General features: G+C 40.0%; 1 protein-coding gene across 5 annotated transcripts in view; it reads right to left on the bottom strand.

The window, feature by feature from the left end:
• efr3b (EFR3 homolog B) overlaps positions 1–19,730 on the bottom strand; it is a 144,220-nt gene that overhangs the window by 27,426 nt on the left and 97,064 nt on the right. For all 5 annotated transcript variants that reach the window (XM_062969259.1, XM_062969258.1, XM_062969260.1 and 2 more), the window contains exons 6-12: positions 16,074–16,223; positions 15,620–15,754; positions 15,237–15,315; positions 13,394–13,529; positions 11,147–11,311; positions 4,673–4,787; positions 1,016–1,067 (exon numbers count right to left, since the gene is read on the bottom strand). In XM_062969259.1, coding sequence (XP_062825329.1) covers positions 1,016–1,067; positions 4,673–4,787; positions 11,147–11,311; positions 13,394–13,529; positions 15,237–15,315; positions 15,620–15,754; positions 16,074–16,223 — 832 coding nt within the window. The remainder of the gene's footprint in view (positions 1–1,015; positions 1,068–4,672; positions 4,788–11,146; positions 11,312–13,393; positions 13,530–15,236; positions 15,316–15,619; positions 15,755–16,073; positions 16,224–19,730) is intronic.

The following is a 19,730-nucleotide window of genomic DNA, read 5'->3' as shown; positions in this document are numbered from 1 at the left end:
TAGAGCATCATATACATATTACATTCAAAGAATCAATGCTCAGTCCTATGGTAAATAACCCAAAAGTATTAAACTCAGTAATATAAAGCAAACAAGATGATATAAGTCTCTGCAATCCTAAAAGGATTTGATTGGCTTAAAGGCAAACCGATTCCGAGTCTCTGGAGTTCTGGAAGGATTCCTCAGGACTCCACGGGTTTAGAATCAATAGTAAAGCCAAGGAGACAGGATCAATGCTGATGTAGATCCTGAGTAGCTGGTTATTGACTGGAGTAGGTGGTAATATATCCGTTTATGCCGTTTACAACTGGTTCCCGGGTTTTATCCCAGTTTCGTTAACCCTTCTTCTGGTAAGCGGCAAATGTTTTATAATTTCTTTATTGATGGCTCTGCTTCAGGTACAGTAGAGTCTCACTTATCCAAGCCTCGCTTATCCAAGCCTCTGGATAATCCAAGCCATTTTTGTAGTCAATGTTTCCAATATATCGTGATATTTTGGTGCTAAATTCGTAAATACAGTAATTACAACATAACATTACTGCTTATTGAACTACTTTTTCTGTCAAATTTGTTGTATATAACATGATGTTTTGGTGCTTAATTTGTAAAATCATAACCTAATTTGATGTTTAATAGGCTTCTCCTTGGTCAGTCCTTCTAATCCAAGATATTCGCTTATCCAAGCGGCCCGTTTAGCTTGGATAAGTGAGACTCTACTGTATTATGTTTGCAGTATCAATATGCTGCTGTGGATTTTGTGGTGCGAGCATTGATTCTGTGAATGTAATATGTATATGATGCTCTAATATACATATTGTGTACTACTTATGTTTTGAACCATTATTGTGGTTTTCTATAGCTCATTACATTCAATGCTATGGCGCCCTGGGAGCTGTAGTTTCGCAATGTCTTGAGTCTCCAAATATTCCACAGCAAGGAGCCATGGGAGGTAAAGCGGTGCCAAACTACATTCATTCCACAGTGTATTATACATCCCGGGATAATTGCTGGGTACCTGGAGAAGCGATTTCAGGAGCATGACCTGCGTCAACCGATTCCTGTCCTCTCTGTGGAAACAAAAAGGGAGGGAATGTTAAAAGCCAAGCATCCAAGTCAAAGAAGAGCTGCAGCGTTCAATTAGTGGGAGGCAAAAAACCTACTGAACCTCTTATAGGATGCATTTTGCACTGCAGAAGGAATGCAGCTTGACACCACTTGACACTGTCCTGGCTGAATGCTGTGGGATCCTGGTGTTGGAGTTCAACCCCACACTGCCCAACACCCGGGAGTTTTAGTTCTCCAAGGTTTTTAGCCTTGATGGGGTCTCACCAAACTAAAAACCCCAAGGTTTCATTGCATTGAGCCTTAGTAGTTGAAGTGGCACCAAACTGCATTCATTCTACAATGCAGATGCACCTGCAGATGCAACCTAAGACTTGCACATATTAAAAAGCAATGACTTCAGTAGAATAAAGGATTTCGCAAGATGGTGCAGTGTTTTCCATGATTGGAGGATTATAATTCATCAATACAGTAGAGTCTCACTAATCCAAGCCTCGCTTATCCAAGCCTCTGGATAATCCACGCCATTTTTGTAGTCAATGTTTTCAATATATTGTGATATTTTGGTGCTAAATTCGTAAATACAGTAATTACAACATAACATTACTGCGTATTGAACTACTTTTTCTGTCAAATTTGTTGTCTAACATGAAGTTTTGGTGCTTAATTTGTAAAATCATAACCTAATTTGAGGTTAATAGGCTTTTCCTTAATCCCTCCTTATTATCGAAGGTATTTGCTTATCCAAGCTTCTGCCGGCCCGTTTAGCTTGGATAAGTGAGACTCTACTGTACTACTACAAAGTTAGTCTCTCTTATTCAAAATGATGTGTTTGGGATAGGTTGCTGTGAGTTTCCCAGGCTGTCTGGCCATGTTCCAGAAGCATTCTCTCCTGACGTTTCGCCCACATCTATGACAGGCAGGCATCCTCAGAGGTTGGGAGGTCTGTTAGAAACTAGGCAAGTGGGATTTATATATATACCTGTGGAATAATGCCGAGGGTGGGAGAAAAAAAAATTCTTGTCTGCTTGAGGCAAGTGTGAATGTTGCAATTGGCCAGCATGATTAGCACTGAATGGCCTTGCAGCTCCAAAGCCTGGCTGTTTCCTGCCTGGGGGGAACCCTTTGTTGCAATATCTTGGGAGATGGGACCCAACAACATCCATTTACTTAAGTTTCCATACTGTATAATTTTTGCACAGATATCCTGATTGCAATTGTATGCACAATAGTTTATCGGCACCATGGGAGTTGTAGTCCTCCAACATCGAGATGGCTGGAGGCTGCCGAGTCCGGTTTGTATACGCAGCACAACAATTGGTGCTTCACAACCCTTTAGCTGGCATGCCTCCCTCCTAAAGGATCCCAGGAAATAAAGTTTAGGGTGGGTCTTGGGATTGGTAGCAAATCTCTCGGAGCTCCGCAGTGATTTCTAAGTCCTTCGTGGAATTACAAACTATTTCACACTGTGGATACATTCAAAGGATTCCTCCAAACTGTAGAATTAATGCAATTTGACATCATTTCAACTGCCTATGGAGTTATAGCTTCATGAGACATAGCACTCTTTGGCAGAGAAGGCTAATGATTTTGTCAAACTACAACTCCCATGACTCCATAGCATTGAGCCATGGCTGTAAAAGTAGATCCAAACTGCATTACTTCTATTGTGTAGATGCACCCTAAGTATTTATTTTCTTAGTTGCTTGTTTCATCCAAATATTAATTTTTTTCTGCCCTTGTCAAATTACAACTCCCATGATTCCATAGCATTGACCCATGGCGGTTAAAGTGGATCCAAACTGCATTACTTCTACTGTGTAGATGCGCCCTAAGTATTTATTTCCTTGGTTGATTGTTTCGTCCAAATATTAATTTTTTCTGCCCTTGTCAAACTACAACTCCCATGATTCCATAGCATTGACCCATGGCGGTTAAAGTGGATCCAAACTGCATTACTTCTACTGTGTAGATGCACCCTAAGTATTTATTTCCTTGGTTGATTGTTTCATCCAAATATTAATTTTTTCTGCCCTTGTCAAACTACAACTCCCATGATTCCATAGCATTGAGCCATGGCTGTAAAAGTAGATCCAAACTGCATTACTTCTATTGTGTAGATGCACCCTAAGTATTTATTTCCATGGTTGATTGTTTCATCCAAATATTAATTTTTTTTCTGCCCTTGTCAAACTACAACTCCCATGATTCCATAGCATTGAGCCATGGCTGTAAAAGTTGATCCAAACTGCATTACTTCTACTGTGTAGATGCACCCTAAGTATTTATTTCCTTGGTTGATTGTTTCATCCAAATACTAATTTTTTTCTGCCCTTGTCAAACTACAACTCCCATGATTCCATAGCATTAAGCCATGGTGGTTAAAGTGGATCCAAACTGCATTATTTCTACTGCATAGATGTACCCTAAGTATTTATTTCTTTGGTTGCTATTTTTTTTTTGCCCTTGTCAAACTACAACTCCCATGATTCCATAACATTGAGCCATGGCTGTTAAAATGATGCCAAACCTCATAAAATCTGTGGCTCAATGCTACGGAGTCCGGAGAGTTGTAGTTTTGCAACACCTTTATAGCCTTCTCTGTGTAGCGTGCGTCACACTACAACTCCCAGGATCCCAAAGCAGTTAAAGCAGTGTGTTGTCGAAGGCTTCATAGGGTTGTTGTGTGTTTTCCGGGCTGTATGGCCATGTTCCAGAAGTATTATCACTTCTATGGTATACCTCACAACTTCTGAGGATGCCTGCCACAGATGTGGGTAAAACGTAAGGAGAGAATGCTTCTGGAACATGGCCATACAGCCCGGAAAACACATAGCAACCCAGTTAAAGCAGTGTCAGACTACTTTCACATTCTGCAACGGAGATGCACCCCAAACGGGATCAAAGTGGTATAAATATACGTTAAAGTGGGAATGATTGTATATAGAGTTGTTTAAATGTAATTGAGTCATGGTCATGCAATGTGTGCTGGAGATAGCATCATACACTGTGTGCTGTTTACTATGCCCAGTGTGTAAAGGGTTAAACTTGGATTGCATCAGACAGCAGAGGCTGTGATAAATTGCCCTCTGCTTCCTATCTTTTTCTTCTCTGTCCTTTCCCGTGTGTGCCTGCGTGAGAGCTGTGTATAGTCTTGTGGAATTCTGTTCGTGAGTAAACTTTTGATAGAGAGCTGAAGACTCCAGCGTCGTTATTTATCCAGTGCTTCCTCGTCAGCGACTTCTGCTGCGTGTGTGCCTAGCAAATCGCTCTGACAATATGTCTGTGTCATGCGGATGCAACTCTATGAAATGACCAAAAAAAGGATGCAACCCTTCGAAGCGACAAAAGAAAACATAAGCTCCTCTTTTGTTGAGATTAAGGGAGGGAAGGGGAAATCATTAGAGAGACAAGGCAGAATGTAAAGAGGAGTCTGGTAAGTAAGAAAGAAACGGGTGGAAGGAAGGAAGGAAGGAAGGAAGGAAGGAAGGAAGGAAGGAAGGAGAGGAGAGGAGAGGAGAGGAGAGGAGAGGAGAGGAGAGGAGAGGAGAGGAGAGGAGAGGAGAGGAGAGGAAAGGAAAGGAAAGGAAAGGAACCGATCGATCCTCACCCAGCTTTGCCCCCCAGGTCTAGCGGGTGATGCAGCGACGGGAGAGGGACCTTGCTCATGATAAAGAGCATGACCTCCGAGCGCTGATAGGTAGGCAAGGTGCTGGCAAAGGAACCTGGGGAGAGACAGACAGACAGACAGCGGCACAAGAGAGAGCATGCGAGAATGAGCCAGCGCCCGGTCAGAGGGGGAGGCAAAGGGGGGGGGCTCTTTCCAAGCAGGAGACGGACAGGGCGGGCATCCCACCCAGACCCCCAAGTATTACCATTATTTTTAGCAGGAAGGATAAAAGGAGAGATTTGGGGTGGCTTCTATTATTATTATTATCATTATCATTTATTTATTTTATTTACAGTATTTATATTCCGCCCTTCTTTCTCACCCCGAAGGGGACTCAGGGCGGATCACATTATACACACATAGGGCAAACATTCAATGCCCATAAACACATCGAACTGAGACAGAGACAGACAGACACAGAGGCAATTTAACCTTCTCCTGAGGGGATGTTCGATTCTGGCAACAGGGGGGAGCAGCTGCTTCATCATCCACTCTGACCGCACTTCCTCATTCCAACGTCGTAAATTAGTTAAACTTGCCTCCCCACTTTTTTATAAATGGTACCTTATTTCCTACTTGATAGATGCAACTATCTTTCGGGTTGCTAGGTCAGCAACGAGCAGGGGCTATTTTTTATTTTTAATTGACGGGTGCTCACCCCGCCACGGGCTGGCCTCGAACTCATGAGTGATTTATTGCAGCAGGCTGCTCAACAGCCTGCGCCACAGCCCGGCCCCTCATTATATCATCATCATCATCATCATCATCATCATCATATTATTATTATTATTATTATTATTATTATTATTATTATTATTATTAAGAGCTTGAAAACCTGGCTCTTCACTCAGGCCTTTGGATAAAGATTGCTCATCCACATAACAATCCTGTATCTGTGACCATTCTTGTACCGGTTTGCACAGGATGGGTCTATTCCCATCCCAATTTGCACTTTCAAGAATTTGCAGCACTTTATCAGTCACCTCATGTTTACAATATTTATATGGTGCACCTTACCCAGTCTACTTTTACAACTTCTCCGTTTTAATCCATGTTTTTATTAGTTCTTGTCATTTGTTTTTATTGGCTAATGTTTAAATTTTTATAATTGTGCATGTCTTTTGTCTATTGTTGTGTTTTATATTGCGTTTTATATTGTGTTTTATATTGTTGTGTTTTTATTCGGACTTGGCCCCATGTAAGCCGCCCTGAGTCCCCTTTGGGGAGATAGAGGCGGGGTATAAAAATAAAGTTATTATTATTATTATTATCAATATTCATCACTTCTACAACTATTATTTTACTTTGGTTTTATGCAGTCCTGGTACAGATGAAATAGTACATTTTGGTGTGCCTTGGTCTATATTGTTGTTGTTGTTGTTGTTGTTGTTAACAACTTTATTTTTGTGCACTACTGAATACAGGAAGAATGAAACAAGAGATTTTGGTGCAGTGGCTTCTATCATCATCATCATTATCATCTTACTATTATTATTGTTATTATTATCAATCTTCATCACTACTATTATTATTTTAAGTTGGTTTTATGCATTCCTGGTACAGATGAAATAATATATTTTGGTGTGCCATGGCTTATATTATTGTTGTTGTTGTTGTTGTTGTTGTTGTTAACAACTTTATTTTTATGCACTCCTGAATGCAAGAAGGATGAAAGGAGAGATTTGGGATATTGTGGTTTCTATTATATTATTATTATCGTTATCATTATCATCATTATATTATCATATTATCATTATTAATCTTTATCACTACTACTACTACTACTACTACTACTACAACTATTACTTTACATTGGTTTTATGCAGTCCTAAGGCCAGGTACAGATGAAATAATACATTTTGGTGTGCCATAACTTCTATCATCATCATTATATTATCACTGTGTGATTATTTATTTATTTATTTATTATTTCCAACTCAGGGCGGTGTCAGTCTTCATCACTACTACTACTACAATTATTACTTTACTCTAGTTTTATGCAGCCCTGAATCCAGGTACAGCTGAAATAATACATTTTGGTGTGCCATGTCTATTATTATTATTATTATTATTATTATTATTATTATTATTATTATTATTATTATTGACACAAATATATAGTATGACACAGCAAATGAGATCTATATTATTATTATTATTATTATTATTAGCACAACAACATTGTATGACACGGCAAACAAGATAGATATGCTGGATTTCGTATCACAAAATCACAAGTCGAACACTTCCTAAGTGTCTAGGACTGTGTGATGTATTATTATGATTATTTTATTATGACACAGCAAACGAGATAGATATGCTGGATTTCGTAGCACAAAATCACAAGTCGAACACTTCCCAAGTGTCTAGGACTGTGTGATGTATTATTATGATTATTTTATTATGACACAGCAAAAGAGATAGATATGCTGGATTTCGTATCACAAAATCACAAGTCGAACACTTCCTAAGTGTCTAGGACTGTGTGATGTATTATTATGATTATTTTATTATGACACAGCAAACGAGATAGATATGCTGGATTTCGTATCACAAAATCACAAGTCGAACACTTCCCAAGTGTCTAGGACTGTGTGATGTATTTTCGGATGATGCGTGCAGATCCCAGTAGGTACAAATGAAATAATATAATTTGGGGTGCTATGGCTTCGATGATGATGGCAATGATGATGATGATGATGATGATGATGATGATGATGATGAAGCAGTCCTGAGTCCAGGTACTGATAAAAAGAACACATTTGGGGATGCTGTGACTTGTATTGTTGTTGTTATCTTTAGTTTCATCCAGGAACGGATGAAACAAGACACTTGATGGCACTGTGGCTTCTATTAGTATTACAGTAGAGTCTTATTTATCCAAGCCTCGCTTATCCAACCTTCTGGATAATCCAAGCCATTTTTGTAGTCAATGTTTTCAATATATCATGATATTTTAGTGCTAAATTCATAAATACAGTAATTACTGTCAGAGTTTTATATTATTTAGGTCATTTCTTATGTGAAAATGGATATGTGTTTGTAAGAATCATGTCCTATCCATGTTTGACCAGCAGCAATCAAGACACCTGCTAAAGACTGAGTGCTATTAATAGAGACTGAGTAAATCTTGAGTTAGTGAATGTGAATGTGATTGTGAAGGTGATGGTGCTGCTGTTGGAGTGAAGCTGAAGAAAGCTAGAAGATCACATTTTGTTTCGCCAGTTGAAAGCTGCTGATAAAAGCCAAGGACTATTATGTTTGTATATATTTTCATATAAATCTTTCTTTACTAAAAGATAGTTTGTTTTGGGGTTTTCTCCTTGGACGAAGGGTGCAGCTTCCGCAGAAGGGGTTGAATGTTTGGAACCCCAGTTTGATAGCTGCGACAATTACAACATAACATTACTGCATATTGAACTACTTTTTCTGTCAAATTTGTTGTATAACATGATGTTTTGGTGCTTAATTTATAAAATTATAACCTAATTTGATGTTTAATAGGCTTTTCCTTAATCCCTCCTTATTATCCAAGATATTCGCTTATCCAAGCTTTTGCCGGCCCATTTAGCTTGGATAAGTGAGACTCTACTGTATTAATAATAGCCATTTTAGCCCATTTTGAATTCAGATATAGGGACTCAAGGTGGCCAGTCATAAATAGAAAACAACGAAGCTCTATGTATAATCAACTTCTGCCAAAATGTCGCAGGTTCTGTCCAAAAGCAAGCATTTCTCTTTGGCTTCTACTACTGTATTGTCTCTTCTCTTTTTCCCTTCTATTTCTTGCCTTCTGCCAAACACTCTGATTTTTTCCTACAATAATGCTGACCTCTGCTGGCCACTTATAGTTTGGGGGAAAAAATCCTTAAGAAATAGCCATTTGCTTTCCCTGCATCTAACATTCACTCTATTGAGAAAAGAGATAAGATAACATTATGCAACACGATTTTTGTTCCTGGGTTATAAATGTCAATTCCTAATTGGCTCTATCATAAACACATGGAAAAGGTTTATTAAACTGCAGAAACATAGTGTTTCCACTAGAATAAGCATATGTTGTCGAAGGCCGGAATCACCGGGTTGTTGTGAGTTTTCCGGGCTATATGGCCATGTTCCAGAAGCATTCTCTCCTGACACTTCGCCCACATCTATGGCAGGCATCCTCAGAAGTTGTGGGGTCTCCTCAACCTCTGAGGATACCTGCCATAGATGTGGGCAAAACGTCAGGAGAGAATGCTTCTGGAACATGGCCATATAGCCCTGAAAAATCACACACAACCCAGAATAAGGATAGTTTGGGTAATACGAATGGGTCAAAAGCTCAAAAAAGGGGGGATTTTTGATGTGCTGAGTGGCATCTTAGCAGGCTTTAAAACATGTGTTTCAACTTTTATGCATATTGTTTAAATGCATTTATTCTATTTAATTATATTGCATTTTGTGTAATTATGTTTTATCCAAATATTAGCATTTTTTCTTTATTTCTATTTTCTTAGGTTGATATAAGTTTATTGATGCCATTTGGTATTGTTTGATCTGGGCGCTTTTTGTTCACTACAGCATTGAATGTTTGCTTTTTTGTATGTAATCGCTCTGTGTCCCCTCAGAGAGAGAGGGCAGTCTATAAATAAAGTTATTATTATTACTATTATCAACATCATCATCATCATCAATTGCATTTATTCTACATAATTGTAAGTCCCATTTAGGAGAGAAAAAGTTATTTATAAATCCAATATACCTAGGCAGTTTTCATCACGAATTTTAAACTTGTGTGTTATGATTTAGTTTGTGTTCTGTGTATTTTAATATGTATTTTGTAGAAATTATGTTTTATTAGGAATATAATATTTTTAGATGATTATGTGTTTTTAGCTGTGTTGTAACCTATCACGAGTCATGAGGAGAGGCAGGTAAGAAATATTATTATTATTATTATTATTATTATTATTATTATTATTATTAAACTGAAGGAGAAGATTGTAGGGTTGTAAATCCTACAGAAAAAAACTATATTAAAGGGGTTTCAAGAAATATATCTATTTGCCCAAAAGTATATGAATTAAAGAAAACAAAACTCTATGAAAACTATAGAAGAATATAGAACCTGATGAAAATATTTACAGCCAGCCCTCTCCATTTGCAGAATTGACTTTTGCAGATTTGATTATTTGTGGATTTGATTAACATGCTGCCTGTATGAAGGCCAAGGTCCTCCAATGAACTCTATAGTCAACTTCTGGTGGAATAAAATTAGCAAATTTGATAAAAAAAATATTATCTTTAGGAATCTCCAGTGCAATTCTATGGTCAACTTTCACTAATAGTTGAACGTAAGCATTGCACTGGATGACCAGAGAGAACACAATATTTGTTCTTGGTTTATAAATGTCATTTCCTAATTGGTTCTATCATAAAAATGTGGGGGGAACAGTTTATTAAACTGCAAAAACTTTGCTGGACATCCTGCAGCACGTTTTGCTTTTCAATGAATATCTCATCATCAAGTCTCAACCAATTCAATCTATTTTGTGGCAGCCAAAAAAAACACAGTTTCTGGAGTAAAACAACTACTTTCAAAGTAAGTGCTACACAATTACAGTAGAGTCTCACTTATCCAACATAAACGGGCCGACAGAATGTTAGATAAGAGAATATGTTGGATAATAATAAGAGATTAAGGAAAAGCCTATTAAACATCAGATTAGGTTATGATTTTACAAATTAAGCACCAAAACATCATGTTTTACAACTAACTTGACAGAAAAAGTAGTTCGATACTCAGTAATGCTATGTAGTAATTACTGTATTTATGAATTTAGCACCAAAACATCACAATGTATTGAAAACATTGACTACAAAAACATTGACTACTAAAAGGCAGACTGCGTTGGATAATCCAGAATGTTGAATAAGTGAATGTTGGATAAGTGAGACTCTACTGTAAATGGAAAATAACACTTTCAAACCAGGAACAGAAAAAAAAAATCAGATTTTGTTACATAGTGGTGGTGTTGTTGTTATTTACCTGGCTTTATCTCTCCAAAAAGGAGATGCAATAAAACTGATGCAATGCATGTTTCAAAAACTCCAAACACTAAAACAGAATTAAATATTAATGGTATTAAAATAAATAGTTAAAAACTCTTAAAATTTAATAGACAAATGGTCCCTTGTTCTATAAAATGGCAGGTTTTTAGTCATGGGTTTTCCAATTTTTTGCGCACCCCAAACCCCAGCAAACATGGAGGGCTGACTGTATTTGCATGCCTGGAAAAAGACTGGGACAGACTGATAAGAGGATAGCATGGCTATTGTTCTGGGTTCTAATTCCTCCGTTCCACCCATAACACCATTAATGATCGGAAAGAAGGTCAGGCAGGAAGGAGTCCCAGGAAAGCCCCATGTTACCGGTGGTCTTGATGACGGCCTCCTGGAACATGCGCTCCTCGTGCTCCTTGATGATTTTGGGGGCTCCCGTGACCATGACGCAGTCGTAGCTTCCCGTCAAGGCATAGTCGATGCTCAGGCGCAACTGGCGCAGAAGAGTGTTGAAGACCTCAAGGACTGTCGGACCTAAAGGGAGAAAAGGGATGTATTTGAGGTTTAAAAAAAACACATCATTATTGTCATCTTTTTTATATGTTTGCTTTTCCTCCAAGACTAGGTGGTGCATCTGCAACACCAGGCATGGGCAAACTTTGTCCCTCCAGGTGTTTTGGACTTCAATTCCCACAATTCCTAACAGCCGGTAGGGCCGGAGATTGTCCAGGCCTGCCCTAGAGCAGCCACCCAAAAGACCCTGGCTGCACAACAGTATCTACGAAGGTTAAATGAAAAGGAATGCCTCCACCTTCGTTACTTGGGTTTGGGTGGGGATATTTTAATAAATCAAACACAGAAATAATCCTTAGAATGTGCTCTTCAACGACCACTATTCACTTTTCCACATCATCACCAGACAATTGGAGACATTTCTGCCAACAATGAACAAGTTTTCTGAAGCGCCACAGAGGAAGTCGACACTCTGTTTCCGCAACCGGCGTCTCACAGGACCCATCGTACACAGATCTCCCGATAGCCAAGCAAAGCAATCATGTGACCCACATATTCTTCTGGAATGCCGATGATGCTTGAAATTTCTCTCCGAGGGTTACAACAATCGTCCTGAATCAATCTGTCAACCTTTTGCTTGTGAAACTCGGTGGTGGTTGCTGTCACAGGACGTCCAACTCTTTGTTTGTTACGCAAATCAGATGTTTCCACCTCAACATCTTTAAACTTACTCGCCCAACAACACACAGTACTCACATCAACACAATCCCCATAAATAGCTTGCATTCTCTGATGAGTCACCTGCTGTCAAAAATTCAGTTACTGCACATTGCTTAAGTCACATTGACCGACCATCTGCACAGGGTTCCATACTTCTCACTTTAACAACACAACCGTTCAATGCTAAGGCTTCCCACCAAATGGGACTGTAGAGGAGAGTCTACTGAACAAGCCAGGACCTGCCGCAGACCAGGACTGCCATCTGTTGAGGAGTTACGAAGGTGGAGGCATTATTTTTCATTCAACCCTTGTATGAAGGTGGCAAAACTGAAAGAAGTGTCTCTACTGATGATTTGAGGGATCAGGTAGGCTCATACAGGGAGATACAGATTAAATGTTCGTTGGGAGATAGAGATGGTCTAGAGTACAACTCCCATGTTCATGGTCATGGCAAGCAATCTGTCTGATTTGGCTCAGCTGTTACTTGGCCCAGAAGGACTCTTCTAGTATTTGGAGCAAGCTTGGAGCAGGCTTCAATGATTATCTTTGAAAGTTTGCTGAATGGAGCAGCAGCTGAGATATCTGGATAAAAAGGAGTCTGGAAGAGATAGCTCTTTGGAAGCAGATAACATTGTACTTTGATACTTTCGTCCTGGATCTTGGCTGTTATTCTGGGATTAGAATTCTGGATCTTAACCTTGATCCTGCAACCCTGTTTTGGACTCTGCTGTTCCTGTGACACTGTCTTGGATCTTGTTGTTTCTTGAACCCTGAAAATCTGAATTTTGGACTAACCTCCTGGCTTTGATTTGTGGAGTTGGAATTTCAGTTTGACCTTGGAACTCTGACTGAGGTCTTGAATTCTTGAATGTTTTTTTAAGTGAACTCTTGGATTGCAAACTCAACTACTGTTTGTTCTTACTCCTGGACTGGTTTCGTCGTGCTCTGCATTAATTGGACGCTTGGCCTTGATTTGCATTACTGCAGCTGAGTGCTGCAATTCTGTTTTGTTAGCCAGACCTTTGGAAGACTCAAGGATTTAGTCTAGCACATCTAGTATTTGTTTGATAAATCTTAGCCCTTGTTACTGGGTGGCACACAATATCCCTGCAACCAGGTGCAGCAGTTCTCTCAGTCCCACCACCCGAAACAGGCATGGGTTTACACATCTTAGACTGAGCGATTGAGAGCCCTTGGCTTTTTTCAGTCATCTGGGTCCCTTTATCACCTCCTCTCCAGCTGTTGTTCTCCAAGGTGCTGAAATCCATCTCCACAACATCTAGCACCTTGGAGAGCTCCTTTGAAACTATCCAAAGCCTGGAGCAGATTTGATATCCCACTGGGATGGAAGTCAATGGACGTTGCCTTCTCGCTTTTCCTTACCGACTGATCCAGAAGCTGCGATGATGGCCGCTTCGGACAGGACTTCCACAATCCCGGCCCGAACAGTTGCGGCGCTTTTGCTGTTGGCATCTAAGTGGCTCAGCAACTGCTGGATCACCAGGTGGGAGTGCTGGGGCTGGAAGGGAAAGACCACGAAAACAGCAGAGAGGTAACTATTTTTAAAAGGAGAGGGGTAGGGGATCCAAGATGGTTGAGCTGTCATAAAATAAGAATTATTTTATCACCCATGGCCTATAGTTAACAAGTTATGTAATTTGTGCTTTGTTAGAAATAATAATAATAATAATAACAACAACAACAACAACAACAACACATACATCACACAGTCCTAAACACTTGGGAAATGTTCGACTTGTGATTTTGTGATACGAAATCCATCATATCTATCTTGTTTGCTGTGTCATACAATATAATAATAATAATAATAATAATAATAATAATAATAATAATATGTTCGACTTGTGATTTTGTGATACGAAATCCAGCATATCTATCTTGTTTGCTGTGTCATACAATATAATAATAATAATAATAATAATAATAATAATAATAATAATCATCATCATCATCATCATATGTTCGACTTGTGATTTTGTGATACGAAATCCATCATATCTATCTTGTTTGCTGTGTCATACAATATAATAATAATCATCATCATCATCATATGTTCGACTTGTGATTTTGTGATACGAAATCCATCATATCTATCTTGTTTGCGGTGTCATACAACGTCGTTCTGTCAATAATAATAATAATAATAATTTTTTTGCCCAGCTCTCCTTGTGACTCTAGGAGGGTTACAGCATAGTCAAAGCACACAAATATTGCAAAAATTCTATGAAGACACATATTAAAATGTGGTTCTATAAAATACATATTAAATACACAGGACAGAGATTAAAACACAGGACACAAGTTTAAAATTAATGCAAATATTGCAAAAATTCTATAAACACGCATCTATATATATAAAAGGGTAATGGAATCACGGCACCGGACAAAACAACTAAACTAATTGCCCCACAACCTTGAAAATTGACAGCACAACCTCTCATCCACGCCTCGACGTTCATACAACAAAAAGAAAAGAAAAATAAAGTCCTAGCCACAGCAACGCGTGGCCGGGCACAGCTAGTATTAATATATTTCTATAAAAGAGACATATCAAAATATATTTTTATAAAATACATATTAAATACACAGGACAGAGATTAAACACACAGGACACGAGTTTAAAATTAATACTTAAAACTGGCTGTAAATGCAATATTATGGACCTAGAAATTATGCTTTCACCCAGTGCTACAACCTAAGAACATCCTCTTAAACAGCAAACAAGTCTGAGTTGGTCCCATAGACCTCAGATAAGGATTACTATGAATGCATTAGATTTTACTCATGCACAATTTGCGTAACTTTGAATTTCAATCTAATGCTGATATTTCAGACCTACCCAACACCATGTACTTGACTATGCCCAAGTATTACTAAGCATAGCTATTTTACACAAGTATGGAAAATAAACAAGATGAACCTGAACTCTTAAACACAATGATAAGATATAATATGTATTACTGAAATCTGGTGGAATGAGTCTCATGAGTGGAATATAGTAACAGAAGGGAATAACCTAGTTGGGAGAAACAGACCAAACTGAAAATGAGGAGGAGTAACATTGCATATCTAGGACATTTACATCTGTGAGGAGATCCAGGTGTTAATCCTGGAAGCCAGATAGAGAGCACATGGGTGAAAATATAGCAGGGATGTCATTGTAGGGGTCTACAAGGGAGGATACAACCCAAAAGCTCTTTCTCACCTGAATTGAGTACATGATGATCTTGAAGCAACGGATGGCAAAGATCTTTGGCTCCCAAAGTGTGTGGTTGTCCAGGTGGCTGGAGCGAAAGAAGAGTTTGAATTGAATGTTTGTTGTTTATGCATTCTGTGAATCGCCCTGAGTCCCCTTCAGGGTGAGAAGGGCGGAATATAAATACTGTAAATCAATCAAATCAAGCAGTCTTTCAGGACTGTTTATTTCTAGCCAAGATGACCTTTGGGGTCCCGCTCAACTAGTTCTGTAAATGCTAATAGCAGGAATGCTAGGTTTGTGGGTTCAGGAGGAAATTCAAAACTTTTTTTCCAGTTGGATCAGGAAAACGTTGCAAGGGACTAACTACGCAAGGAAAATGGGGGACTTACATGAGGACCGGCTTGATGGCGTTCTTGATGTTCCCGTAAGCGGCCCGTCCGAGGAGTTCCCTCAAACACCGCTCCGCCAGCTCCGCCGGAACCTCCTTCTCCTTCTCAGTGGTTTGCAATGGAGACGGAGAACGGCTGGAGGAAGCGGAGAGGAAAAAGGGAAAGCTAGCATGTTGTTTTGAAGATATCTTACAAGGTAGAAGAGCCCTGGAAGAGCTAGACCAGGCATGGGCCAACTTTGGCCCTCCCTCCAGGTGTTTTGGACTCCAACTCCCACCATTCCTAACCGCCGGTAGGCGGTTAGGAATGGTGGGAGTTGGAGTCCAAAACACCTGGAGGGAGGGCCAAAGTTGGCCCATGCCTGGTCTAGCTCTTCCAGAGCTACTCCCAATTATCCCATTTGTTGCTAGCACAAAAAAGAACACAAATGCTTGCCGACAACATTCAAACACACCTCTCGGTTTCCTCTATATGTTGCAGGTTGAACAGCAGGGAAGGGACGATCTTGTCCATGTGTTGTGGGTCCCAGATGTTGGCCTGCAGCTCGTCGTTCACCGTCTTGCGGACCACCCCTTGCAGCCCTTTAATGCCCGACATCCGAATCCTGTTTCGAAAAGTGTGAAAAAGATAAGATACAAAAAAATCAACTTTTGTCACACCTCAGAATAGTTCACCTTGCTATAGCACTCAGTCAGACACAGAAGAAAGTCTTTTGAAGTTTTATTGAGCAAAAGCAAATATATATCAAAGCAGGCAGTTGTAAGGTTTTCAAAGTTGTAGTAAAAGAGTCAAGAGGAATCCAATTAGTTCATAAACCATAAAAATCCATTAGTCCATAAGCCATAGCAATCCAATAATCCATAGGTCAAAACAGTAGACAACAGATCCCAAAGAACAAAGGCCCAAAAGTTACAAAGATCCAGAAAACTTCTCTTAGGCATGAAGCATGAACATCCACACAGGGGAAACGAGAATTTGCTTTGACGAAGATCTATCTGCAAACACACACTTTTAAAAGCACCCCAGAAAAGCATTTCTCTTCCCTGAAGAGGCCTCTCTCTTTCCCACCAGCCTCACACTCCTATGGAGCTGAACTCCTTTCCATAACAACCGGTCAGCCCTAGATAATTCAAGGTCCTCATTATCTTGCACCTGAACCGGGACTTGAGACCTCTCTTGCTCATTAATTCCCATGGGAATGTCATCCTGGCTGTTATCTATGGCTTCTGGGGTCAACAGTTCATTCTGCTCAAACTGCAATTCTCGAGCCTCTGAATCAGCCTGTATTCCCATGCCATCTTCCTGCAGCCCATCTTCTGACTCAACTGGCTCTTGTATCTGAAACCCAGAACCCCCTTCTTCATCCTCACTCTGGCTATACTGTGGCTGAGTCACAACAACTTTATCAAAATGTCAAGAAGATGGAAATTCATCCCTTTCTATGTATTTCTGCATCTGCAACTCACAAATGTTCACACGCGACAGAGCCCATCCCTCTCAATCTTGCTAGATCGATTGCTACCATGTTTCCCCGAAAATAAGACAGTGTCTTATATTAATTTTTGCTCCCAGAGATGCTCTAGGTCTTATTTTCAGGGGATGTCTTATTTTTCCATGAAGAAGAATTCACATTTATTGTTGAACAAAAGAAATGAACATATATTATATACTGTACAGTAGTTGTCATCACAAACCAGCATAACCAGACAGTCCGTGAATCCTATCAAGAATTTCTTGTTACTACCATTATTTCCATGTACAACAATCTTTGGTACGTACATTTACTGATCCTGCATGCTCTGGTGTTCTGTTTGGTGGGCATGTTTCCAAACAAAAACTTTGCTAGGTCTTACTTTTGGGGGAGGGCGTATATTTAGCAATTCATCAAAACCTCTACTAGGTCTTATTTTCTGAGGATGTCTTATTTTAGGGGAAACAGGGTAGATGCCCTTAGAAGGGAAGCGATTCAGACAATCATGCTTTCTCTATATCAGCATTTCTCAACCTGTGGGTTGGGACCCCGGGGGGGGGGTGGTCACGAGGGGCGTTCAGAGGGGTTGCCAAAGACCAGTATTTTCTGTTGGTCATGGGTGTTATGCGTGGGAAATTTGGCCCAATTCGATAGTTGGTGGGGTTCAAGTGGCTCTTTGATTGTAGGTGAACTATAAATCCCAGCAACTACAACTCCCAAATGTCAAGGTCTATTTTATCCAAACTCTACCAGTGTTCAAATTTGGGCATATTGAATATTCGTGTCAAGTTTGGACCAGATCCATCAGTGTTTGAGTCCACAGTGCTCTCTGGATGGAGGTGAACTATAACACCCAAACTCAATGTCAATGCCCACCAAACCCTTCCAGTATTTTCTGTTGCTCATTGTAGTTTTGCGTGCCAAGTTTGGTTCAATCCCATCGTTGGTGGAGTTCTGAATGCTCATTTTCTTTGATTGTAGGTGAACTATAAATCCCAGCAACTACAACTCCCGAATGACAAAATTGATCCCCCCCAACCCCACCAGTATTCAAATTTGGGCGTATCGGGTATTTGTGCCAAATTTGGTCCAGTGAATGAAAATACATCCTGCATATCAAATATTTACACTACGATTCATAACAGTAGCAAAATGACAGTTATGAAGTAGCAATGAAAATAATGTTATTTACATGAGGAACTGTATTTGGGGTCATGCCATTTGGAAGGTTGAGAACCACTGCTCTATAAAGTGCAATGCCTGTTTATCCATGAAGCACAGAATCCTAGAGTTAGAAGGGAACCCTAAAGGCCATCCAGTCCAACTTTCTTCTGCCAAGCAAGAGGACACCATTTAAGCCCACCCAACAGATGGCCATCCAGACTCTGTTTCAAAACCTGGAGGAGACTCCATTGGACTCCCAATGGACTCAATTCCACTAGAGTAGGAAGTGACTCCCAAAGGTCATCTAATGCTATCCCCTTCAGGGTAGACATAATCAAAGCCCTCCCGACTGATGGTCACCCAACCTCTGTTTAACTTTGAAAGGAGGAGACTCCACCAGGCTCCCAGGCTGTTGTGGATTGTAGATGATAATAGAAGCTCTTATGTCTGCCTGTGAGCCCAGAGTCACCTTGCAGAACAACAACGTACCACTCAACTTTGCAGAACAAAATAAAACACAGCCGGGCTGTGGCGCAGGCTGGTGAACAGCCTGCTGCAATAAATCACTCTGACCATGAGGTCATGAGTTCAAGGCCAGCCCATGGCAGGGTGAGCACCCGTCAATTAAAAAAATAAAAAATAGCCCCTGCTTGTTGCTGACCTAGCAACCCAAAAGATAGTTGCATCTATCAAGTAGGAAATAAGGTACCACTTATAAAGTGGGGGAGGCAAATTTAACTAATTTACGATGTTGGAATGAGGTAGTGCCATCAGAGTGGATGATGAAGCAGCTGCTCCCCCCCCCCCAAGGCCAAAATCAAACATCCCCTCAGAAGAAGGTTAAATTGCCTCTGCGTCTGTCTGTCTCTGTCTCGGTTCTATGTGTATATGTGCATTGAATGTTTGCCCTATGTGTGTATAATGTGATCTGCCCTTAGTCCCCTTCGGGGTAAGAAGGGCGGAATATAAATATTGTAAATAAATAAATAAACAGGAACTTTACTAAGTCCAAGAGATCAAAAGAACAATGGTATTCACAATAGTCCCTCTGATTGTTTACAGAAATCAGCAGTCATAAGCAGTCCTTTCCCAGTCCATAAATCTGCTCCAGAGAAGAATACAGTCCTGGGTCTTCTCCCTCTTTTCCCAGCAGCAAACAAGGCCTCAGAAATAGCAAGGCCTCTCTGAGTATACAGCCATCTTCTCCGGGCAGTACTCAGTCAGCTCACACACTGAACAAGAACTTGCTCAAACTGATTCTACAGCAGCAGAACAGAAACAGTTTCAAATCAAATCCCCAGGTCTTTGCAGGCTCAGCCAATCGGCTTCATGCACTTCATTTTCCAGTTAACACACATCATAGCACAGTGCTTTTGCAAACCATGACGCAGGCAACATATATTCCCGGAATTCTTTAGCATTTACCCATGGCAGTTAAACTGATGTCAAACTGCATTGCTTCTGCAGTGTAGATGC

The sequence above is a fragment of the Anolis carolinensis genome, chromosome 1, assembly GCF_035594765.1.
Source record: "Anolis carolinensis isolate JA03-04 chromosome 1, rAnoCar3.1.pri, whole genome shotgun sequence".
In the NCBI taxonomy this organism is placed as follows: domain Eukaryota; kingdom Metazoa; phylum Chordata; class Lepidosauria; order Squamata; family Dactyloidae; genus Anolis; species Anolis carolinensis.
The sequence above is the reverse complement of the archived record's forward strand: the minus strand, read 5'-3'. Positions and strand labels throughout refer to the sequence as shown.